This window comes from Alexandromys fortis, unplaced genomic scaffold (assembly GCF_014885135.2).
Source record: "Alexandromys fortis isolate MF-2015 unplaced genomic scaffold, M_Fortis_MF-2015_v1.1 scaffold_181, whole genome shotgun sequence".
Lineage (NCBI taxonomy): Eukaryota > Metazoa > Chordata > Mammalia > Rodentia > Cricetidae > Alexandromys > Alexandromys fortis.
Genome location: NW_026068069.1, coordinates 3,078,968 through 3,099,377, shown reverse-complemented (window position 1 = coordinate 3,099,377; position 20,410 = coordinate 3,078,968). Strand labels below are relative to the sequence as shown.

At 44.3% G+C, this 20,410-nt stretch overlaps 2 protein-coding genes across 2 annotated transcripts in view; both read left to right on the top strand.

Annotated features, from left to right (window-relative positions):
- Spmip10 (sperm microtubule inner protein 10) overlaps positions 1-20,410 on the top strand; it is a 497,054-nt gene that overhangs the window by 110,947 nt on the left and 365,697 nt on the right. The window lies entirely within an intron of this gene.
- Lmnb1 (lamin B1) overlaps positions 1-20,410 on the top strand; it is a 42,605-nt gene that overhangs the window by 9,400 nt on the left and 12,795 nt on the right. Inside the window, exons 2-5 of the mRNA XM_050120905.1 lie at positions 9,675-9,831; positions 10,265-10,390; positions 14,155-14,325; positions 16,155-16,280. Of these exons, the coding sequence (XP_049976862.1) occupies positions 9,675-9,831; positions 10,265-10,390; positions 14,155-14,325; positions 16,155-16,280 (580 nt within the window). The remainder of the gene's footprint in view (positions 1-9,674; positions 9,832-10,264; positions 10,391-14,154; positions 14,326-16,154; positions 16,281-20,410) is intronic.

The following is a 20,410-nucleotide window of genomic DNA, read 5'->3' as shown; positions in this document are numbered from 1 at the left end:
AGAAAAAGATAGGGTGCAGTTGCCCTGAGTACCAGAAATTCATATAACTAAGGTGTATGGGGAGGATTGCATCTTAGTTCTGAGGGACCTCTTACAAGAGTGACTTGGGTCTGGTTGTGTTAGCACAATAAAAAGACAAGGACTCATGGGACACTTGGAAGTAAGGAAAGTAGCCCTTGGACCTGAGGTTGTCAGGAACGGGAGAAGGTGGATCTAAGAGATTCGGGTGGCCATAGGGTTTAGGAAGGAGTCTAGGGTGACCACTGTGCATAGGGTCGTGTCAACCAGGGATGACAGAGGTTGCTAGTGAAGGAACTGTTCTGAAGGGTCCTGCCTGGGTAGTGACAAGTTAGTGGTGCTTGTTTGGCTTTGAGGTGGAGATGTCAGCTGGCATTTAGAGTTCTGAGGTACTGGAGGTGAGGTAGAGGGTGGGGGAGACTCGGTGGAGATGCTCTGTAATATCAGAGAAAAAGAGTTGTCATTGAACTAGATGGGGTGGGGCGTGGTTAAGGCCTAAAGCCTGTCTATTGTCTTTGGTGCCTGAGAAATGGCTTTTGTTGTGGGGAAGCCTGGTGTCGGTGGAATGTAGGGGAACAAAGGCAGCAAGAGGGCACAGGCCATGGTTTAACCCACAAGTACGTTGGCAGCAAAGGAAAGAGGACTTTAAGTTTGCTGCTGTGTTGGCTCTTGAACCAGAGCCTCGTACACGGCGGGGCAGCCGGGCAAGTGCTGTGTGGGTGATGTCTGTGTGTGTGCGTTCCTTATATGATGTGTGTGTAGGTTCCCACCCTGCCCCCTCCCCCAGGGTCTCTCTATGTAGCCCTGGCTGTCCTGGAACTCCTCTGTAGATCAAGCTGGGCTTGAACTCGCAGAGATCCGCCTGTCTCTGCCCTCAAGTGCTGGAATTAAAGGCGTGTGCCACCACTGCACCCCAGGCGTATGTGGGTACTCTTGTCTGTGCATGCACTGGCAGAGACCAAAGGGAAAGTTCTAAGGCTTGAGGAGTCCTGCTCTGTTCCTTCTTACTCCTTTTGAGACTCTGTTTGACTCAACTTAGAGCTGGGCTGGTGGCTAGCAAGTCCCAGTGACCCCTCACCCTTTGTGCCCCACCTCCATGGGTACTGATACAGGTGTGTGCAGCTGTCTGTGTGCTGGAATCTGAACTCTGCACACCAAGCACTCCTTCCTACCTACTGAGCCATCTTTCCAACCCTCAGGAGAGATTCTTCTTTCATAATTACTTATTAAATTTTTTTTATTGGTGTTTTGCCTATATGTATGTCTGTGTGGAGGGCGCTAAGTCCTGGAGTTACGGACAGTTGTGAGCTGCCATGTTGGTGCTGGGAATTGAATCCAGGTCTTCTGGAAGAACAGTCAGTGTTCCTAACTGCTGAGCTATCTCTCCAGCCCCTCTTTTATTTTTTATTTAGTGTGTGAATGTTTTGTTTGCATGTGTCTGGGCACTACATAAGTGCCTGGTGCCTTTAGAGACCAGAAGAGGGTGTTGTGTCCCTTGGGTGTAGATGATTGTAAGCTGCCTTGTGTATGGGTGCTGGCATTGAACCCGAGTCCTCTAGAGGAGGACAGCAAGCACACATGAAGTGGTCTTGAGCAAATTGGGACTTGTTGCTCTACCTAAGTAAGGCTCTTCCCTTGGTGGACTGGCTCCCTGCTCTGTCCCCCCCCCCCCCCCAGTGTGTGTTTCATCCGATTGATGCATATCTGACTTGATGACTACTAACGTGAAAGCCATTCTGAAACCTTTCCTTTACCAGGTTCCCGCTCTCTGGGCTCACCGCTGATTTAGTCAGGGAACTCTTCCCCTGACTTCTGATTCAGACTTGTGATGCGTACCTTGAAAACAAGAAAACAAGCCACAGTGACCATCCTGGGTGTACCCATGTGTGTGTGCTTGTCCATGTATGTGAGAGTAATTTAAGATTACCTTTTCATTTCTGGTCTTTACATCCATGTGTGAATTGCATTATTGACTGGGTGCTATGTAGTGGCGTTGAGCTCTTCCATTCTGCTTGGCCAGCATATCTTCCGTAGTCTAGAATTTGGTAGGACCACTTAGATCATCACCTTTGAAGTATTCCTCGTGCTCTCTTGGAAATGCTTCTGTGCCATTGGCTCATGTGACTAGTAGATAGAGAAATGATTTTATATAATTAGTACATAGTTAGCTCTCTACACCGAGATTCAACTTGCATGCATATAAATGTGTAAGGACTCTTGCCCTTATTCACCAAATATAGTACAGCAGTGGTTCTCAGCCTTCCTAATGCTATGGCCCTTTAATACAGTTCCTCCTGTTGTGACCCCAACCATAAAGTTATTTTCTTTATGCTTCATATGAAGCTGTAATCTTGCTGCTGTTATGAATTGTAATGTAAATAAATATCTGTGTTTTCTGATGGTCTTGGGTGACCTCAAAGGGGTCACAACCTGCAGATTGAAAAACCACTATAATAGAACTTTTTCATGGTATTCATATTGTCTTAAGTGTTATAGGTAATCTAGAATGCTTTAAAGTAAGGAGGAGAATATTTGTAGATTATATATATATGTATAATATCACAAATTATATCACATACTACTTTAGAAGAGGAAGTTACTGGCTTTAGATATTTGTGTAAGGACCAATCTCTTAACTGATACTGATGAGAGAAATGTTCCATAGTTCAGTTCCAGTCTCATTTATCCTTTCCTATTTTGATTTGTTTGAATTGCTTTGCTTCTTACTGGATTCTGCGCATTTGTCAATAATGGTTTATTTTACCACTAGTGACCCTAGCAGCTCGTAGCTTGCATAACGCCTTGTACTCTTTGCCTGCGCCAGAGGAGACCCTTGCTGGTGGGAATTGTTCTTACAGGATTATTGGGTATTTTGTGTAGTATACTTACTTTAATTGCAGGGAAGTTCATTAGGTTTCCTCATGAGAAATATTGTGGCTCATGTCCTTTTCCCCTTCACACAGTTTTGAAAATGATCAGTGACATTGGAGTAAACTCATGTTATCATGAAACTTGAGCCTATTAGGAAATAGGACTATTTGGTTTTAGGAAAGCAGATTTGTTTATTTTGGTAACTTGGTCTTTGTCTCTAGTTGGCCTTGCCCTTGAGCAGTACTGCTTCAGCCTCCTGAGTGTAGGAGTTGGCCTGATATAGGATTGTTGGCCTGACTGGCAATGAAGACTATTATAGGCATAAATTTCTTCTCTCTCTCTCTCTCTCTCTCTCTCTCTCTCTCTCTCTCTCTCTCTCTCTCTCTCGTAAAGTCTGGACTGTGTGGATTCTGAGCTCTGACATTATTTGTTGTGTGAGTGAATGGGCCAGTGTTTGGAGTGCAGCTGCCCTCTACGGCTGTACCGAAGAGCCCTTGGGAATTAGAACAGGAACAGCCTAGAGTGTAGGGCCACAGTGACTTGGTTTCCAGCCATTTAAACATTCTCTTTTTACGTGCTACTGCACCTGGTGGTGTGCACCTTTAATCCCAGCACTGGGGATGGGGGAGGGGGACACGGACAGGCGATTTCTGAGTTAAGGCCAGCCTGGTCTACAAAGGGAATTCCAGGACAGCCAAGACTACACAGAGAAACCCTGCAAAACAACAAAAAAGTCTTGTTTTGTGATAGTTAGAAATAATAACTTTTTATAGAATAATTTAGATTACAGCTACAGGCGAAAAGTTGTGTCCCCTTTATCCTCCAGAATTGTAGAATGAGAATAGTCCTGTAATTTTCTCCTTTAGCAAGCATCTTTCATCCTGTCCTCATTTGTGCATATATGGCCTTGTGGAAGTTTTAGGAAGATTCCATTGTACATTTAGTCTTTAGAAATTACCTTTTTCTCAGACAGCTATTCTGCCAACCCAGACACCCGTGGTTTAGGTCTCATGTTCACTCTTTTGTCGTTGGCTTTGAGACGAGGTTTCCAAATGGAACTGTAGTAGGTCCTGAGCTTGCTCTGCACCGTAGGATGACCTTTTTAACCTGGGGAAGGTTAAAAATCTTCCAAAGCACCGGGATTTCCTTCCTCCACACACTGGAGATGAATGATAGCTGGTCTTGGTCTTGCCACCCACCTCCCCTGCCTCAGGCTCTTGAATATTAATGTTAGGGCGTGTGTTTGCTGGCCTGTGGAAGCCGGAGGCTATCCTCCTGTGTCCTGACTCAGGAGCTGTTGCAGGGTCTCACTGTCTGAGGCTTGCCGAGTAGTTGGCCAGGCTAGCTGACTAGTGAGCTCCAAGGATCTGTCCCCAGCACTGGCATTAGAAGAAACTCACTAGCCCCTTAACGTAACTTTTACACATGTCCTTTTGTATGCGAAAAATCGAATAATAACGACAGATATACTTGAGAAAATAAAAATTGTAACACTCGCGTAAAAGGATCCCAATTTAGGCATTTTCTCTGTCTTGACCTAAAGGTGCATAGATTCCTCCTCACCCACAGCTACACTGAATGGTTTAGAAATTGTTCATTCTTTGTAGTGTGTGACTGGTCAAACTAGAAATTTCACTTGGGTGAGCATTTATTTCTGTCAGGTGTAATACTAGAAGGGCAATCATTTCCTGACACCTAATTTCAAATGTTTATGGTGTGCAGCTAAGCATACCTGTGATCCCAGCATTTAGAGATGGAGGCAGGAGGATCAGGAGTTCAGTGCCAGACCTTTTCCTATATATAGTGTTAAAGGCTAGCCTGACTATACTCATACTATGAAATGTCAAAAATGCCTTTGATCCCAGCACTTGGGAGGCAGAGGCAGCCACAAAGAAACCCTGTCTCAAAAAAAAAAAAACAAAAAATAAAGGAGAAAAAAAAGAAACTAATATATTAATATATAGGAAGAAAATACTGATATGGTTTAGGAAGAAAATTCTGATATGATGGACTTACTAGTTCATTTTTAAGTGGCCATTGTTATCAATATAGGCCTTGAATAATTTTCTGAACATCTATTGAGGTGTGTGTATGTGTGTGTGCGCGCACGCGTGCGTGACTTTGTAGCCTGGCTGGCCTGGAATTCATTTGCTGTATAGATTAGGCTGGTTCTGTCTCGCGAATGCTAGGATTAAAGATGTGTGCCCAGCTCCATTGAGCATTGTTTCCAGTAGTGCTGAAATTGTTTTAGTTGGAAAGACTGGTGTAGACAGAGTAGAGTATTCCTGGAAATGTAGGACACAGACAGGTGGTGATGGTCAGACACACAGTTCCAGAGCCCAATGTATCTGATGCTGAAGCCTGAGTTTACATGATGATCCGAAAACAAGTCAAGGCTAAATAAAAACAACTCATTAAAACACCCTAAATACCCGCACATTCAGAGGTGGCAGTGCTGAGGAGCCACGTGTGAGCACAGAACAATGAAGCGCGTTGTCGTGTTGGTGCAGTTAGGGGCAGTTTCAGTTTAGTTCCCAGAGAGTGGGGCGTGTCCCCGGCCGCGCTTGCTCTTTTGGGAAAGTACAGCTCCCGCAGGTGGTTGTTGGGCTCTCACATTTTAATGTGAGTGGACAATTGCCAGCTGATTGTTTCTTTAATGATGAGGTTAGACCTAGTTAATTGCTTACTGTTCCTGGTGAACTTGAAGTTCACTTGAAAGGAAAACTAACTCTGGATGGAAATTCTTCATCAGGATAGAGTACTAACTACAGTGCATAAAACAGCTTAGCTCTTGGATGCGGCTGGCTTTGGTTCCTGTGTGAAGTGTCTGAGGGAATGTTTTATGACTTGTTTTCAGTGGTGTGCGCATTTACAGCATTAGATTCACGTGTTGAATTTAATTGAAAACTCTGATCTCTCTGGAGGTAGAAATGGTTTACTTAGGCTGGTCGGTAGCGCTGAACAGATCTGCAGTCAGGAGGATCTTTTGCAGCGCCGTCATTGCTACTGTCAAGTAACTCTGGATTCCTGTCTAAGCTGACCCTGACAGTGTCAGGTGTCACACAACAGGTGATACCGTTGTTTTAGAACGCCAGCCTGCAGCTTCCGTGCTGCCCGGTATGCTGATGCAGGTGGACTCTCCGTGCCATGTTTAGTGAATGAAAACTAAGAAAACAGTTAGAAACCTGTGGGGAGAGGATGTCAGATTGGTAACTCACTGACTGGCCTCCACGTGCCCTTGGCATTGGCCACTCAGCTGACATAAAACTTCCTGACTGATGGCCCTCATCTGGAGATGGGTATAGTCTTGAGAATGTTTTTATGAATCATCAGCCTTGGCAGGGTGAGAGGGAGGGCATTTAGGAAAGTGAATATCAGAGATGTAGAAATAGTGCCTTTTTTTTTCTTAAAAGACATTTTATGTAGGGTGAAAAAGTCTTGGGGAGGTGTTATTTTGGTACTATAGTTGCACTCTGGGCTTTGTGTATGACAGGCATGTACTCTATTACTGAAATCTCCATGGCCTCAGAGTCATTTAACATTTAACAAGACCCTTGTTATCTACAGGATTTCTGTATAGGACATTTAGGAATGTCTCTACAGAGGCCTTGCCCTTCTTTGAGTCTTCAGTCTTGAGGGAGCTAAGTTTCCCACAGTACTGGGTCTGTGTCTCAGTGTTACATCAGTGTGCCTCATGTCCAGAGGTCCAGTGGGCTCCCCTCCCTTCATGCGGGGGTTGGAGGCACCCACATTTCCCTGTTGATGTTGGGGGCTGCAGGAGGAGAGGAGAACGATGCATGAACACAGCACTAGTTTGGGGGTGAAAGGGGCTTGGGTGCTATGGGATATTCTGATCACACCCTGAGACTTGCCAATAGAGTTACACCTTGAATTGGGAGGGGGTGGAGCCAGTGACTAGCCGACTGAACTGGCCATAGAGAAGCCAACAATTTGGATTTGGAAAGAGAAGAAACTTGGGGAAAGAAGGACGGGGACTTGAGTTTGGCACTTCCTTTTTGGTTCTGAGACAGGGAAGAGAGTCACTTGTAGTGTCTCTGGCCATAAAGCAAGGTCAGCTAGTTGAAACTCAACCACTCTGGGCTAGCAGGTTTTCACCCTAGCCTTTGACTCCTCATCTTATTGATAAATAGAATAATAGAGACTTAATTTAAGCCTATATATTGTGGCTGTGGGAGAGTCGGGGCTGCAGGATCCCCACCAGGCCATGGCCTGAGTGGCTAGCAGGGTGCTGACTGCAGAGCCGTGGGGGCCATACATGATAATCAAACTATCAGTAGATTTGTGTGTACCTGCTAAGCCAACAGAAAAACATCCCTTGGGATATAAGAGCAGCTGCAGGGAATGTCTGCCACCAGCGTCCATAGCAGGCACACCCGCAAGTCCATCTCATTCCTTCACTAAAGCACCAGACTGCTACATTCATTAGCAAAATCCACTCTACCTAACTTGCCTAACTTGCTGTTTTAGGTAGCCTATACTAAACCCTCAGTAATGTTTGCTCAGTTAAATGAATAGGTTTCCAAGTTCAGGAACTCGACTGAGCCTTCTGTTTCTAACTCTTATGTACCTGTGTGTAAGTGGCTGATGCAGGAGCCCTCCTTGAGGTCTGGTACAATACTTGTTTTCTTACTTCAGGGAAGACCATGGTGGCTTGTAGGGCAGATCTTGATTGAATTGGTCTCAGAGTAAGTGTGGTTCCTGTAACCAGAGGGTCATCACTTCACACTGATACTTTTGAGGTTTATTTTATGTGTATGAGTGTTTTGCCCGCATGTATGTCAGTTCACCACATGGATGCCTGGTGCCCCCAGAGGTCAGAAGAGGGGCCAGATTCCCAGAAACTGGAGTTACATAGTTAGGGAGTCACTCTGGGTACACGGAGGTGCTGGGAATAGAATCTGGGTTCTTTGCAAGAAGAACAAGTGCTCTTGACTCCTGAAAAATCTCGCAACTTCTAAAAATGTTGTTTTCTTTTTCTTTCTTTTTTTTTTAAAGGGGGGGGGATATAACTTGGTTGGTAGAATGCTTGCCTAATATATATGAAAGCTTGAGTTCTGTTCCCAGCATGCAGTAAACTGGTTGTGACTGTGTCTGTAATCTTAGCACTTTGAGGTGTAGGCAGGACGATCTAATTTCAGGGTTGTCCTTGGCTGTGTAGTGAGTTCTGGACTGATAAGAGGCTACATGAAACTTGTCTCCAAAGAGTGATTTTCCCTTAGATCCTAGCTAGCATGATATATATTCAGCACTGGCCATTTTATGGTAGGATAAAATTATGGCTTTTTCACAGGCTTCTACACGGGATTCCTGTGGGGACCCAGGGCTTGAATGAGCTCGTTTGGCTGTAATTCTCCAAGGTTGAATCCTTTTTAGAAAAGAGGTGTGTGTCTGTCTGTGTGCTCTTGAATGCAGAAGAGGGTGTAGCCCCTTGCAACTGGGGTTCAGAGTCTGGAGCTCCTGATAGAGCAGCAAGTGAGCTTAACCGTCTCTCCAGCCCAAACAGAAGATTATTATTTGTTTTGTTTTAATTCAAATTTCAAACGGTTGCTTTGCCCCTTCTAGACTAGTTTCAGCTAAAGTCTGCCACCTCGTGGCCTTAGAGCATACAGGACTTGGCAAAAAAAAAAAAAAAGGTTCTGTTGGGGCTATATTTGTCATACCCCAATATTTCTTCCCCTTGAATTATGCTTTCTTACTATTGAGTCAATTAATTTTTTGTTTTATTTTAATATTAGCAGTACTCCACTTTTAATTAAGAGCAAATATTTAGAATCTAGATATAGTGAAGGCTTTCCTGTGTAATTAATGGTAAATATTTATTTAATTGCAAACATTATGTCTTTTAAAATGTAATTGTTCACAATTATTCCCTGGGCTTGGTGGCACGTACCTTTTATTTACTCTCCTAGCACTCAGAGGCAGAGAAAGGCCGATCTCTATGATTTTGGCACCAACCTGATCTACTTAGAGAGTTCCAGGTTAGTCAGGACTATACAGTGTGACTCTCCCCACCCCCATGGAATATCTATAAAGAACATTGCTTTCCAACATAGAACTCCATGTAATTAGGGAAATTTCAGATCACCTTATTAGAAGTAGAAGGTGCTCGCAAGCCTTTTGGCATCAACAAGCAGTTGTTACTGTCAGAGATTCTATGTGAATGAGTGTTTGCTGTCATGATGTCTGTGCTGCATTTGTGCCTAGAGCCGGTGGAAGCTGGGAGAGGGTGTCTGAGTCTTGGAACTGGATTTAACAGATAACAGATAATCGTGTGGGTGCTGGGACCTGAACACGTGTCTTCAGTAAGACCAACAAATCCTCTTTTGTTTGTTTGTTTTATTTTGCTTTTGTTTTTAGAGACAGGGTTTTTCTGTGTAACAGCCCTGGCTGTCCTGGAACTTACTCTGTAGACCAGGGTCGCCTCAAATTCACAGAGATCCTCCTGCCTCTGCCTTCCGAGTGCTGGGATTAAAGGTGTGTATGTGTGTGTGTGTGTTTTGACAAGTGCTCTTAACTCTGAGCCATCTCTCTAGTCCCCAGAGACTGGGTCTTAGGGTTTCTTCATCCCACAGCCATTGGTTAACATGTGATGTGGGAAACTGTTGTTCACCCAGAAGTCTCTGATCCGATGCTCCTGGGTAAGCTTCCGTGGCTTCAGAAATTCAGGTGGCCAGTTTTAAATTGCCTTGATTTCTTCCTTAGGCAGGCAGGAGAAGGTTCCAAGGCAGGGCTTTGATGTTGTCTGTGCTTTTCTGCTATTACAGTTATGCTAAGAAGGAATCTGATCTTAATGGAGCCCAGATGAAGCTTCGAGAGTATGAGGCAGCCCTGAATTCTAAGGACGCAGCACTGGCTACTGCCCTTGGTGACAAAAAGAGTTTAGAAGGGGATCTGGAGGATCTGAAGGATCAGATTGCCCAGGTAAGATTCTGCCTCTGACCAGTGTTTGCCTGAGTGGTTGGCAGTCTTAAGCATGATCTGCGGATTTATTTATTTAAATTTAAATTTTATTTTTTTTTAAATGAACCCTCATTATGTTCTTTGGGAAAGCTACCATGGTAGCTTCTCATCACTTCTGGTCTGGCTTCTGCAGATCTTGCTGTTCTCTTGGGTACACCCATCCTCTTCACGTTCAAAGCTTGTTTCATTATTGTACTAGAACATTGATGCGAGAAGGATTGCCCTCTCTGCTGAGGACTCTGATAGGTGATCTGAGGTGATGTCCTGCGGTAGAACCAGCAAATGACTGGAGTTAAGATGAGATGACCATGTTAGTAAACACTTACAAGCGCTAATGCCTGAAGTCAGTACCAGATTGCCATAGAGTCTTTACCACTCTTTTTCCTTATCACAGCTGGAAGCATCCTTGTCCGCCGCCAAAAAGCAGTTAGCAGATGAAACTTTACTGAAAGTGGATTTGGAGAATCGTTGTCAGAGCCTCACCGAGGACTTGGAGTTTCGTAAAAATATGTACGAAGAGGTAACTACATATAAAGTTTTCTTTTTGAAGGAAACGAGACTGGGCGTGATCGCTCATCTGTAATCCTAGCACAGGAGGGTTAGAGAGTAGCCTGAACAAACAAGGGCAGGTGAGGTGTCATTTGCTGCCCTCCCCAACAACCTGAGTTTTGATCTCTAGAACCCACATTGTGGAAGGAGAAGCTGCTCCTGCAGACTGTCCCCTGGCCTCTGTGCGGTACAGTCACTTCTGTGTGACAGCCCCCCACTAAGTAAAGATAACAACAAAGTATTATTTCTTTCCTATAAGGAAAAGATAGCTGATAAAGAGATGGTAGGTTTGGGGGATAGGAGACACTTTGCGGGTGCCAATGCTAAAAGCACTAAAAACTGAAGCCGCTGGGTGCACAGCGCTGGGTCACCTCTGACGGGCTTTGTCACAGCTGGACCGTCAGAGATGCTTAAGCGACTGTTTCAGCTATGGCTGCCCAGCAGATTTCTCCAATTAGCAATTTAGAACCACAGTCTTTGATCATCTCACTGTTTAAAGATACGGAACCTGGAAGCTGGGCTCATGAGTCTGTTGTCAAGCTTTAGCTGGGCTGGAACAACCACCTCTGAGCTCACTGATGGCTGTTGGCTGGAGGCATCAGTCCCTTGCCACTTGTCCTTTACACACGGTTTCTTAGGATGTGCTTTCTTCAGAGAGAGCCACCAGAGAGTGAACAGAACAAGGGAGAAGCCACATTCTTCTTTATTGACCTAATTGACGAAATAATAGACCATTACTTCTGGTGCATTGTGGAGAAAGGGACTACATTAAGTCTGAACACCAGAGGATGAAATTATTAGTGGCTTTATTGAAATCTGGCTACTCGCAATATTTATAGGTGTTTATATAAAACATGAGTAGCATTGACCATCCTTGCCTTGGTTGAAGGGTCAGCAGTGCAGCTGTGACCAGAAAGAGGAAGATGATGTGTGTTTCTGGAGGGTTGAGGCAGATAGGCATGAATTAAGGAGGAACGTAAGCCATTAAGGAGTCAGTGTCTTTCAGAGGAGTGTGGTTGTGGGAACATTTGCTAACAGTGACTCTAAAGTTACTGTAGGAATTAGAAACAAGTTTGTTTTATTTAAATATTAGAGAAAATAACAAGAATTGGTTCATTTTTGTAAGAACAATATTTAAGATTGGTATTGTTGGGACTGGAGACCTGACTTCATGGTTAAGAGTACCAGCTGCTCTTCCAGAGGTCCCGGGTTCAAGTCCCAGCATCCGTATGGTGGTTCATAGTCATTCTTAACGCCAATTTCAGGGGCTTCATCTTTCTTTCTGACCTTTTTGAGCACAAGACTTGAAAGCAGTATAGACATACATGAAAGCAAAATATTCATATACATAAAATTAAAAAATCCAAAGATATTGCTGTTGCCAAGTGAACTAGAAAAGCAGTCAGATCTTGGGGACAAATTGAGTCAGTTTCTTATTTAAAATTGAATATTGGCTGGGAAATGGCTCAGTAGATAAAACACTAGCCATGCAGTTTTGAGGACCCCAGCAAACATGTGACAAAACCAAACAGGCAGGCTATAGAGATGGCTCAGTGGTACTGGCTGCTCTTCCAAAGGACCGGGGTTTAATCCCAGCACCCACGTGGCAGCTTACAACTGTAACTCCAACCTAGGGATCCGGCAGTACTGGTCTCCATTAGTGCTAGGCATGTATGCAGACAAAACACCCATAGACATAAACATAAATTTAAAAAAAAGGAATGAGCTACCGTGCCTCAATAATTAAAAAAGCCAAAACTCGGGCTGGAGAGATGGCTCAGTGGTTAAGAGCTCTGGCTGCTCTTCCAAAGGTCCTGAGTTCAATTCCCAGCAACCACATGGTGGCTCACAACCATCTGTAATGAGATTTGATGCCCTCTTCTGGCCTGCAGGGATACATGCAGGCAGAGCTCTGTATACATAATAAAAAAAAAAGCCAAAACTCCCAGCACTTTAGAGACAGATACAGGAGATCCTAGGATAAGCTGGCTGCCGGACTACTGAGATTGTGAGCTGTTCTCAGGGGGCCTTGTGCCCACACATGCATGTTAAGAACAAACAAAACACTGGCCCTACTTCTCCACGTAAGGAGCGGAAAGAATCAAAATGAATACTGCATATAAAAGTTCCTTGTAACGTGTAGCTAGCCTGTTCTCTAAATTGTTAATAAGCATTGAATTATCTAAGTGGATTTATATTTTTGTTTTGCTTTGTTATGGCTGTGCCTGCTCTGCCATTTGTCTTAATGTTATTGGTGAAGAAACTAGAAATGTTTCTTGTACATAAGATAATTGAGAAATGGCAACAGCAACATAATTCAGTATTTTTTATAGCAGGAAATATGTTTGAGTATTTGGTGTCTATCTTTTTTTAAAATGATCTTGAAATACTACTTAATTCTCCTAGTCTTTTCCAACACTGAGGACTCTGCCCAATAAAAACATTTAATCTTTTTATTACAAACAGTTAAGGAGGAAGGAGAAAAAGACCCAGGGAGGTTGACAAGGATATATGCTGGTAGCTAGAGCTCAGTTTTTCTCTAGCCTTGTTTCCTCAAAGAGCCCCTAGCTCCAGGAGGTCGGGAACAGAGCTGTGATTTCAAGCCTGGGTTTCTGATTTTTTTCCACCAAGTATATTTTCTTTTTTAATGGTTAAAAGAACCACAAAGAAATATGAAGGAAGCCGGACAGTGGTGGCTCACGCCTTTAATCCCAGCACTCGGGAGGCAGAGGCAGGCGGATCTCTGTGAGTTCGAGACCAGCCTGGTCTACAAGAGCTAGCTAGCTCCAGGACAGGCTCCAAAGCCACAGAGAAACCCTGTCTCGGGGCGGGTGGAGGGAGGGGGGAAGAAATCTGAAGGAAAATACGTTTAGGAGTAGGCATTAGGTAGGTGATACAATATGCACCTAGCCTGTGAGCTCTTGGGGTCAGTCCTTAGCTATACAAATTTATACAATCAACTTTAATGGGTTATAGTGCCCCCTCTGACTTCTTTAATTATTCCCACTCGGGAACACATGCTCATAATGAGAAGCTAAAACAGGCAATTTTTATTAGTGGGCTTCTGTACCTAGCTACATTCCCTATTCCAGGTTATTTGGGCAGTTTCTGTTTTTTTTTTTTTTTTTTTTTTTAAAGACAGGGTTTCTCTGTAGCTTTGGTGCCTGCCCTGGAGCTTTTGTAGACCAGGCTGGCCTCGAACTAGCAGAAATCCACCTGCCTCTGCCTCCCAAGTGCTGGGATTAAAGGTGTGCGCCACCACCGCCCGACTTTGGACAGTTTCTTAAAACAGTGAAGGGTCACAAGTGCTCCATGAACTACTTTAGTGGATTGGGTTAGTCAAGGGATAACGTTGTGCTCTCAGATTTGACCTTCCATGTCTTTTAGAGGTATCCGAAGGATTGCCAGTAAAGCATCTTAGAAACACAAACCAGTTTAGTGTTTGTGTCTAGGTCCCTACAGTTATGTAGCACTTTAGTAAACCATCAGACCATTTCTTGCCATCAGTGAAGTGAAATAGCTGTTCCCCTGAAAGGAGCTGGGAGGTTCCTAGGACGTAGTTAGGCCATTAGTTATGCCCAGAGAATGTTCTACCTGAAAACGGAGGCCCCAGGGATCGTGGGCCTGTTCTGAGGTTAGTATATGAAGCATCAGATAGATAGCCCTGGGGTTTCTCAGACTGGTGCTAGTGTGGCCCTTGTAAGCAACTTGGTTTTATGTTATCTCTCCCTGCAGGAGATCAACGAGACAAGACGGAAGCATGAAACACGTTTGGTGGAGGTGGATTCTGGGCGCCAGATCGAATATGAGTATAAGCTGGCTCAGGCTCTGCATGAGATGAGAGAGCAGCATGATGCTCAAGTGAGGCTGTACAAGGAGGAGCTGGAGCAGACCTACCACGCCAAGGTGAGCGCCGCGGCTTCGTTTGCACCTTAGTCGTCCTGAAGAAGGCGACTTACTTCTTTTCTTTTGTTCTAGGTTTTTCTTTTAAGTTTTATTTATTTATCTATTTTATGTGTATAGGCGTTTTGTCTGTACATCTGCATACCAGAAGAGGGCATTGGATCCCATGGAATTACAATTATAGAAGGTTGTGAGCTACCATGTGTGTGCTGGAAATCGAACCTGGGTCCTTGGTGAGCAGCCAGAACTCTTAACTGCTGAGCTCTCTTCATCCACAGTAATCCTTTTTAGAAACCAGAACGCGGGTCTGGAGAGATGGCTCAGTGGTTAGGCACTCGGGCTGCTTGCTCTTCTGGGGCATAAATTCAATCCCAGCACCCACATGGCAGCTCATAACTGTCTATAACTGTAGTCCCACGGGATACAGTACTCTACCTTTGCATTTAGTGTGTGGCGTACAAGTATACATGCAAACAAAATACCCATACACATAAAATAATGAAAGAAAAATTTTAAAGAAACTTTAATTAGAAAAAAAAAGGAGCTGGAGCGATGACTCAGAGGTTAAGAGCACTGACTGCTCTTCCAAAGGTCCTGAGTTCAATTCCCAGCAACCACATGATGGCTCACACGCATCTGTAATGAGGTCTGGTGCCCTTTCTGGCAGGTATGCTTGCAGGCAGAATACTCTATAGCACTGTACATAATAACTCTTAAAAAAATAGAAGAAATGATTCTCTTATTGAGGAATAAACATAATGAATATATTTTTAGTGTGCCTTCATATAGACTAAGTGTTACTAGGATGTAGATGGAAATGGGTTATTCCAGTATTACTAGAAGTAAAGGGTTATGTTTGTGTCGGCGACCACTCATGTCACATCAGAGCAGTTAAGCCTGAAGCATCTTAAATTCCGTGCAGCCCCAAGTACTCCTGGAGCCTTTCTGCACTGCTGCGGCTTCTGATGTCCACATTGCCAGTGTATTAGATGTGTTGCTCCTTTGGGTGCCTGTTCTGTTTTATATAGAAAGAACAATGGGAACTCAGACAGTGTTCATTTTAGAAGTGTGCAGACAGCCCACATTCATGAACACATCACATGACACGTCTTGGTTTTGTTTGCAAATGATTTTTCTCTTATGTTAAATGTTATGTGACTAAATGAAAAATATTAGTTCGAGGCAGAGTTAGACAATCAACGCAGTCATTTAGAATAATTTCCACTGCTCTGCCTCACACTGATCATGTTAGTGCTGGCCGTCTAATGAAGCGAGTTGAAGCCACCCCGCACTTGCTGAGTGCTGGCATTGAGCTAGAAGAGCAGAAGAGCCCCACAGACTGGATTAGAGAAGAAACACGGAAACACTTTCCCATCTCTAGTTCTCATTCCTTTCTATAACACATGTGCACATGCGCACACATGCACACGGCTCATGCGGCATTTGGAGATGGAGGCGTTGTTTTTATGAGATCCACTTTTGCTTCTGAAAGGAAGAGTCTGTCTGTTACAAAGTCTATTCTGTGTTAGATTTGGTGGCTTTGGAATATAGATGGTTTGCTTTACAAACATCTCTACAGCCTTTTATTGTTGTTTGTTAGTGCTACCCTAGACAGTAAATGTTCAGTGGAATACTGAACTAGATTCATTGAAGTTGTTGAAATCCATAGCTTTAGAAGCGAGTGAGAAAAGACAGTGGTGATGGCGTCAGCGGACCAGTCACGGTTTTCCTGTTTCGTCAGCCAGTTACTGTCAGGGCTTAGGTTGGAAGTGCCTTGGTGAGTCCTGCTTCCTCATTTGTTGATTAAGACTGAAGGCTTCCTGCTCTTACAGCTGGAGAACGCCAGGCTGTCCTCAGAGATGAACACTTCCACGGTCAACAGTGCCAGGGAGGAGCTGATGGAGAGCCGCATGAGGATCGAGAGCCTCTCCTCACAGCTCTCTAACCTGCAGAAAGAGGTGAGTAGGCCTCTGCCTGGGGCAGAGTGGGAAGTTCACTAGAAGGCTGGCCACCTGTCATCACATAAATGTCCCGTAGCTTGGTGCACACCAGCAGTCCTGGCACCTGAGAGACAGAGGTACAAGGACTGCAAATCCAAGGCCAGCCAGGGTTAGATAGTGAATGCATGGCCAGCCTGGGCTATGTAATGAGATCTGTCTCAAAATTCCCCTCCTTCCCAAAACACCTGAACAGCACCTTATTCCTAATTAATTAGGGGGTTATGTGGCGACCTCTGGATCCCTCTCTGCACACACACACCACTGGTGTGCTGAGACAGTGCTCAGTCTCACCTCTGCGGCCCTGCTCCCACTCTCTGCGCACACACACCAATAGTGTGTCACGATAGTGCTCTGTCTCACCTCTACAGCCCTGCTCCCACCCTCTTCTTCTCTTCACACTTTGAAAACAAAATGAAAGAAAACAAAATTGTGGGTGAAATGCCTTTTCCCCCCCTTGCATTTGAAATTACTTAATGGTTATGAATCTCTGCATCCATTAGTAAGCCACTGGCCTCAACTTACCCATAAACCTCAGTGACAGGTGACTGCATTTCTGTTTGTTGATGGGAAGCTGCTGTGGTGGCATGGCTCCAGGTGAAGTGAATGTAGGCCTGGATGTGGCTCTGAGTCAGTTTCACACAGAGCGATGCTGGGTAAATAAAGCTCACACATGGAATTACGTGGATTCAACATTGCCGCTCTCTTTAGTTATGTGGGAAGTAATTCCAGCTTTTGTTTTCTTTCCTTTCCTGAGCAGAGAAACTTGTTTAAACTTTATGCTATTAATTGAGAAAACTTTTCTGTTTCTTTTTTTCCTTTCTCTCTCTCTCTCTCTCTCTCTCTTTCTTTCTTTCTTTCTTTCTTTCTTTCTTTCTTTCTTTCTTTCTTACTAAAATCTTCTTAGAGGTATAAAAGCATTTATTGTGAGCTTTGGAAAGTGAAACAGAAAGCAGTCACCTGAAATTAGGGCAATAAATAGCCAAAACGGATTTTTACGTGGCTGCCCAACAAAATGTTATAAACTGTGCACACGTGTGTGCACACATGCACCCCTCCCCCTCCTCCAGTATCTCAGGTCTTCATGGTTGCTTGTCGAGCACATCACTCACTGAGCTAGTTGCATAGGCCTTGGTTCAGGATTGGGAAGGCTAAGACCAGGGAGGACTGAATGGTGAGACTATTTCCATTTCCTTAGATCAGGCTGTATCATGTCTTCTCGTGGTTGGAAGGCAAATACACATACTACCGAGAGCCTGTTTTATGAAAGTACTAACTCTTGTTGGGAGGAACCAACAGAAAGATCGTCTCTCTTAGTTCTGCCATGTTAGAGAATAGGATTTTCAACATGTGACTTTGGGGCAACATTAACTGGTAGCTTCTGGAAATGGGCCATTGTGCTCCTTCGATGAGTTGATCGATACCAGCCACTCACCACTCCTCATCAGATGGTGCTTGCATTTGGCTTCACTTCTCTTGAGGCAGAGACTGACTGGTTAAATAGTGGTAGGTCGGGGACTTGCATCAGGTCCAGGTCCTGACCCAGTTTCAGTCTTTTCCTTGTGTCTCTGCTGTTCTTACTTCTTCCCTATAGGTGCCTTCAGGTTGGTGGATTTTAAGCTGCCATCCTTGGGGTTTCTAGGAGCCTACTGCCCTACTAAACAAGTTCCAGCTCCAGCTAGGTTCTAGTTTATCAGCAGTGGGAATCTTTTCTTCTAGGCAGTACTGATAGCTTTTATGTGGAGGAATAAATGAAGACATTCACACATACATGTATGTGTAGTGTAGTCCTCAAACTTGCTGGGTACCTGGGCAGGCTTCAGACTTGCCCAATCTTCCTGCCTTGTACTGGGATTGCAGGTATGTGCCACTGTATCCAGCTTGATAAGAGGTTTTGGTGATTGTTTTCCATCTTAGAAAAGAGAACAACAAAATACCTGCTTAGTGCTCTTCTGTTGTGTGTCTGAGTGTGTTGAGTCATGGCAGTTTCATCATGCTGCTGTTGGGACATAGGGCTTTCCTCCTGCCAGTGTGACCCGTCACTTATGACGTTCTTACATTTCAGATTGAAGCGACCTCTCAAGAAATACTTTTAGAAGATATTAAGTGTATAGATGATAGAGATATTGTTTTGGCACTAGGAATTTTGTATTTATGTTTGATCTGAGTCTGCCTGCCTTACAAGAGTCTACAGCGGCACACCAGAGACAAGTGGCTCTGGTTTTCTAACACCCAGCTCTGGGAACTATTACTGCATCTGCATCATAAATGAATCAGACCACTGTGTTAGGAATTTTAAGTAAGACTGGGAGCTAGCACAATGACTCAGTAGTGGTTAAGTGACTTAGTGTTTTCTTTGAAGATCCGGGTTTGGCTCCCAGAACCCAAAGTACAATTCAAAGCCATCTGAGTCCAGGCTCAGGGAATCTGTCACTCCTTTCTGACCTTTGTTGTCACCGGGCACTCATCTCATGGTCTACATACATGATTGCAGACAAAACACCCAGATCCATAAAAATAAATGAAGCTTAAATATAAATCTGACATCATCGATGTCAGGCATAAAGTTGTAAAGTTGAGGCAGGATCTGGAGGTAAGCTTGTTCCATTCCTTTGTTGTATAGTGTGGGTGCTGGCTTAGGCTAGCCACAGCTGTCTAGGAATGAATGGCAGATCCAGGGGCATTTGGGTCTGACCTTCTCTTTTTACGTGTCTACAAAGGTGTAACCAGATAGTTAATGTAAAACTTAAACATTTCCATTTAAAATAATGAAACAACCCATAGTGGTTTAAGAAGGTTTATACCTAGGTTGATTTTTCACTCTTAATTCTGCATTGTCAAAAGCACTGTGCGGTAGAGACATTTGGTTTCGATGCATTGTCTCGGTGCTAACTTGTTGAATTTCTTCCCATTTATTTATTGTATGTGCATGTATGTGTGCTTGTGTACCATGGCACACATGTGAAGGGGAGAGGATGATGTGTGTGGGAGCTGAGTCTCTCTCCTCCTTCCATGGGGATTCTGGGGATTGAACCTCAAGGGCAAGTACCTTCTGCCCTCTGAGGCATTGCACAGGCCCAGCCCTTCATTCAGGGTTTGTTTTGTGGCTTATTGTGTCCTCTGCATCTCACATGTGAAATAAAGTGAGAGATTCAGGACTGGACATTTTGAATTTAGCTTGTTTAGAAAGGAACTAGAGACCAGGTGGACCCCTTACAGCACGGTTCCGCAGTGCAGTGCAGTGGAGGAGCTGAGGCAGCCGTGTGGTCTCCCTCCCTTTTGCTGTACCCTCAGTAGCTGGCTTGTGTGGAGGTCAGAGGCTGCTTTCTGGAGTTGGTTCCTCCCCTTTCACCCTGTGGGTTCCAGGCATGGAACTCTGGTTGTCAGGCCTGGTGGCAAGTGCCGTTACTGGCTGTATTGGCCAAATTTTAGATTCAGAGTAACGTAGAAACAGGACAGTCCTGTTGTTTGCTTGCGTTAGCATCTTGTGTTACCACAGGACATTGGTCAAATGCAGAAACTGGCAGCAGTGTATTGCTGTTGACTAGACTGTAGACTACATGGGTTCTGCCAATTTTTCTCTTGTTGCCTTCTTTCTGTTCCAGGGAACCACATACTTCCTACTTTCCTGGTCTATAGTCTTGTAGGATATACCTGTTTTTTTTTTTTTTTTTTCTTTTTCTTTTTTTTTGTTTTTTTCATGGCTTTGAGTTTCAAGGAGAATGGGCCTGGTGTTCCTCTAGCTACTCTTGAGTCTGGGTTTGCCTGGTGTTTATCACATAATTGGATGGGCTGTGGGTTTCAGGTGCCCATCACTGGGGATGTGTGACTGGTGGCGGCTACCAGCTGCCTTTCACTGTCGATAGTCAGTGGTCTTTATTTATTTCCTGCTGCCTGGCCCACCAAGACAAGAATTAATAAGTTCCATGTCCTAGTTATAAAACTACTCTATCAAAGCCACCAAGCCACCTCTCTAGCTCGACCACTTTGGAGGTTTTGTTTTCCTGTGTTGCTGGGGATTGAACCCAGGACCTTGTGCATTTTATGCAGGGACTCCACTGAGCCACAACCCTAGGATCATCTATTTCCTG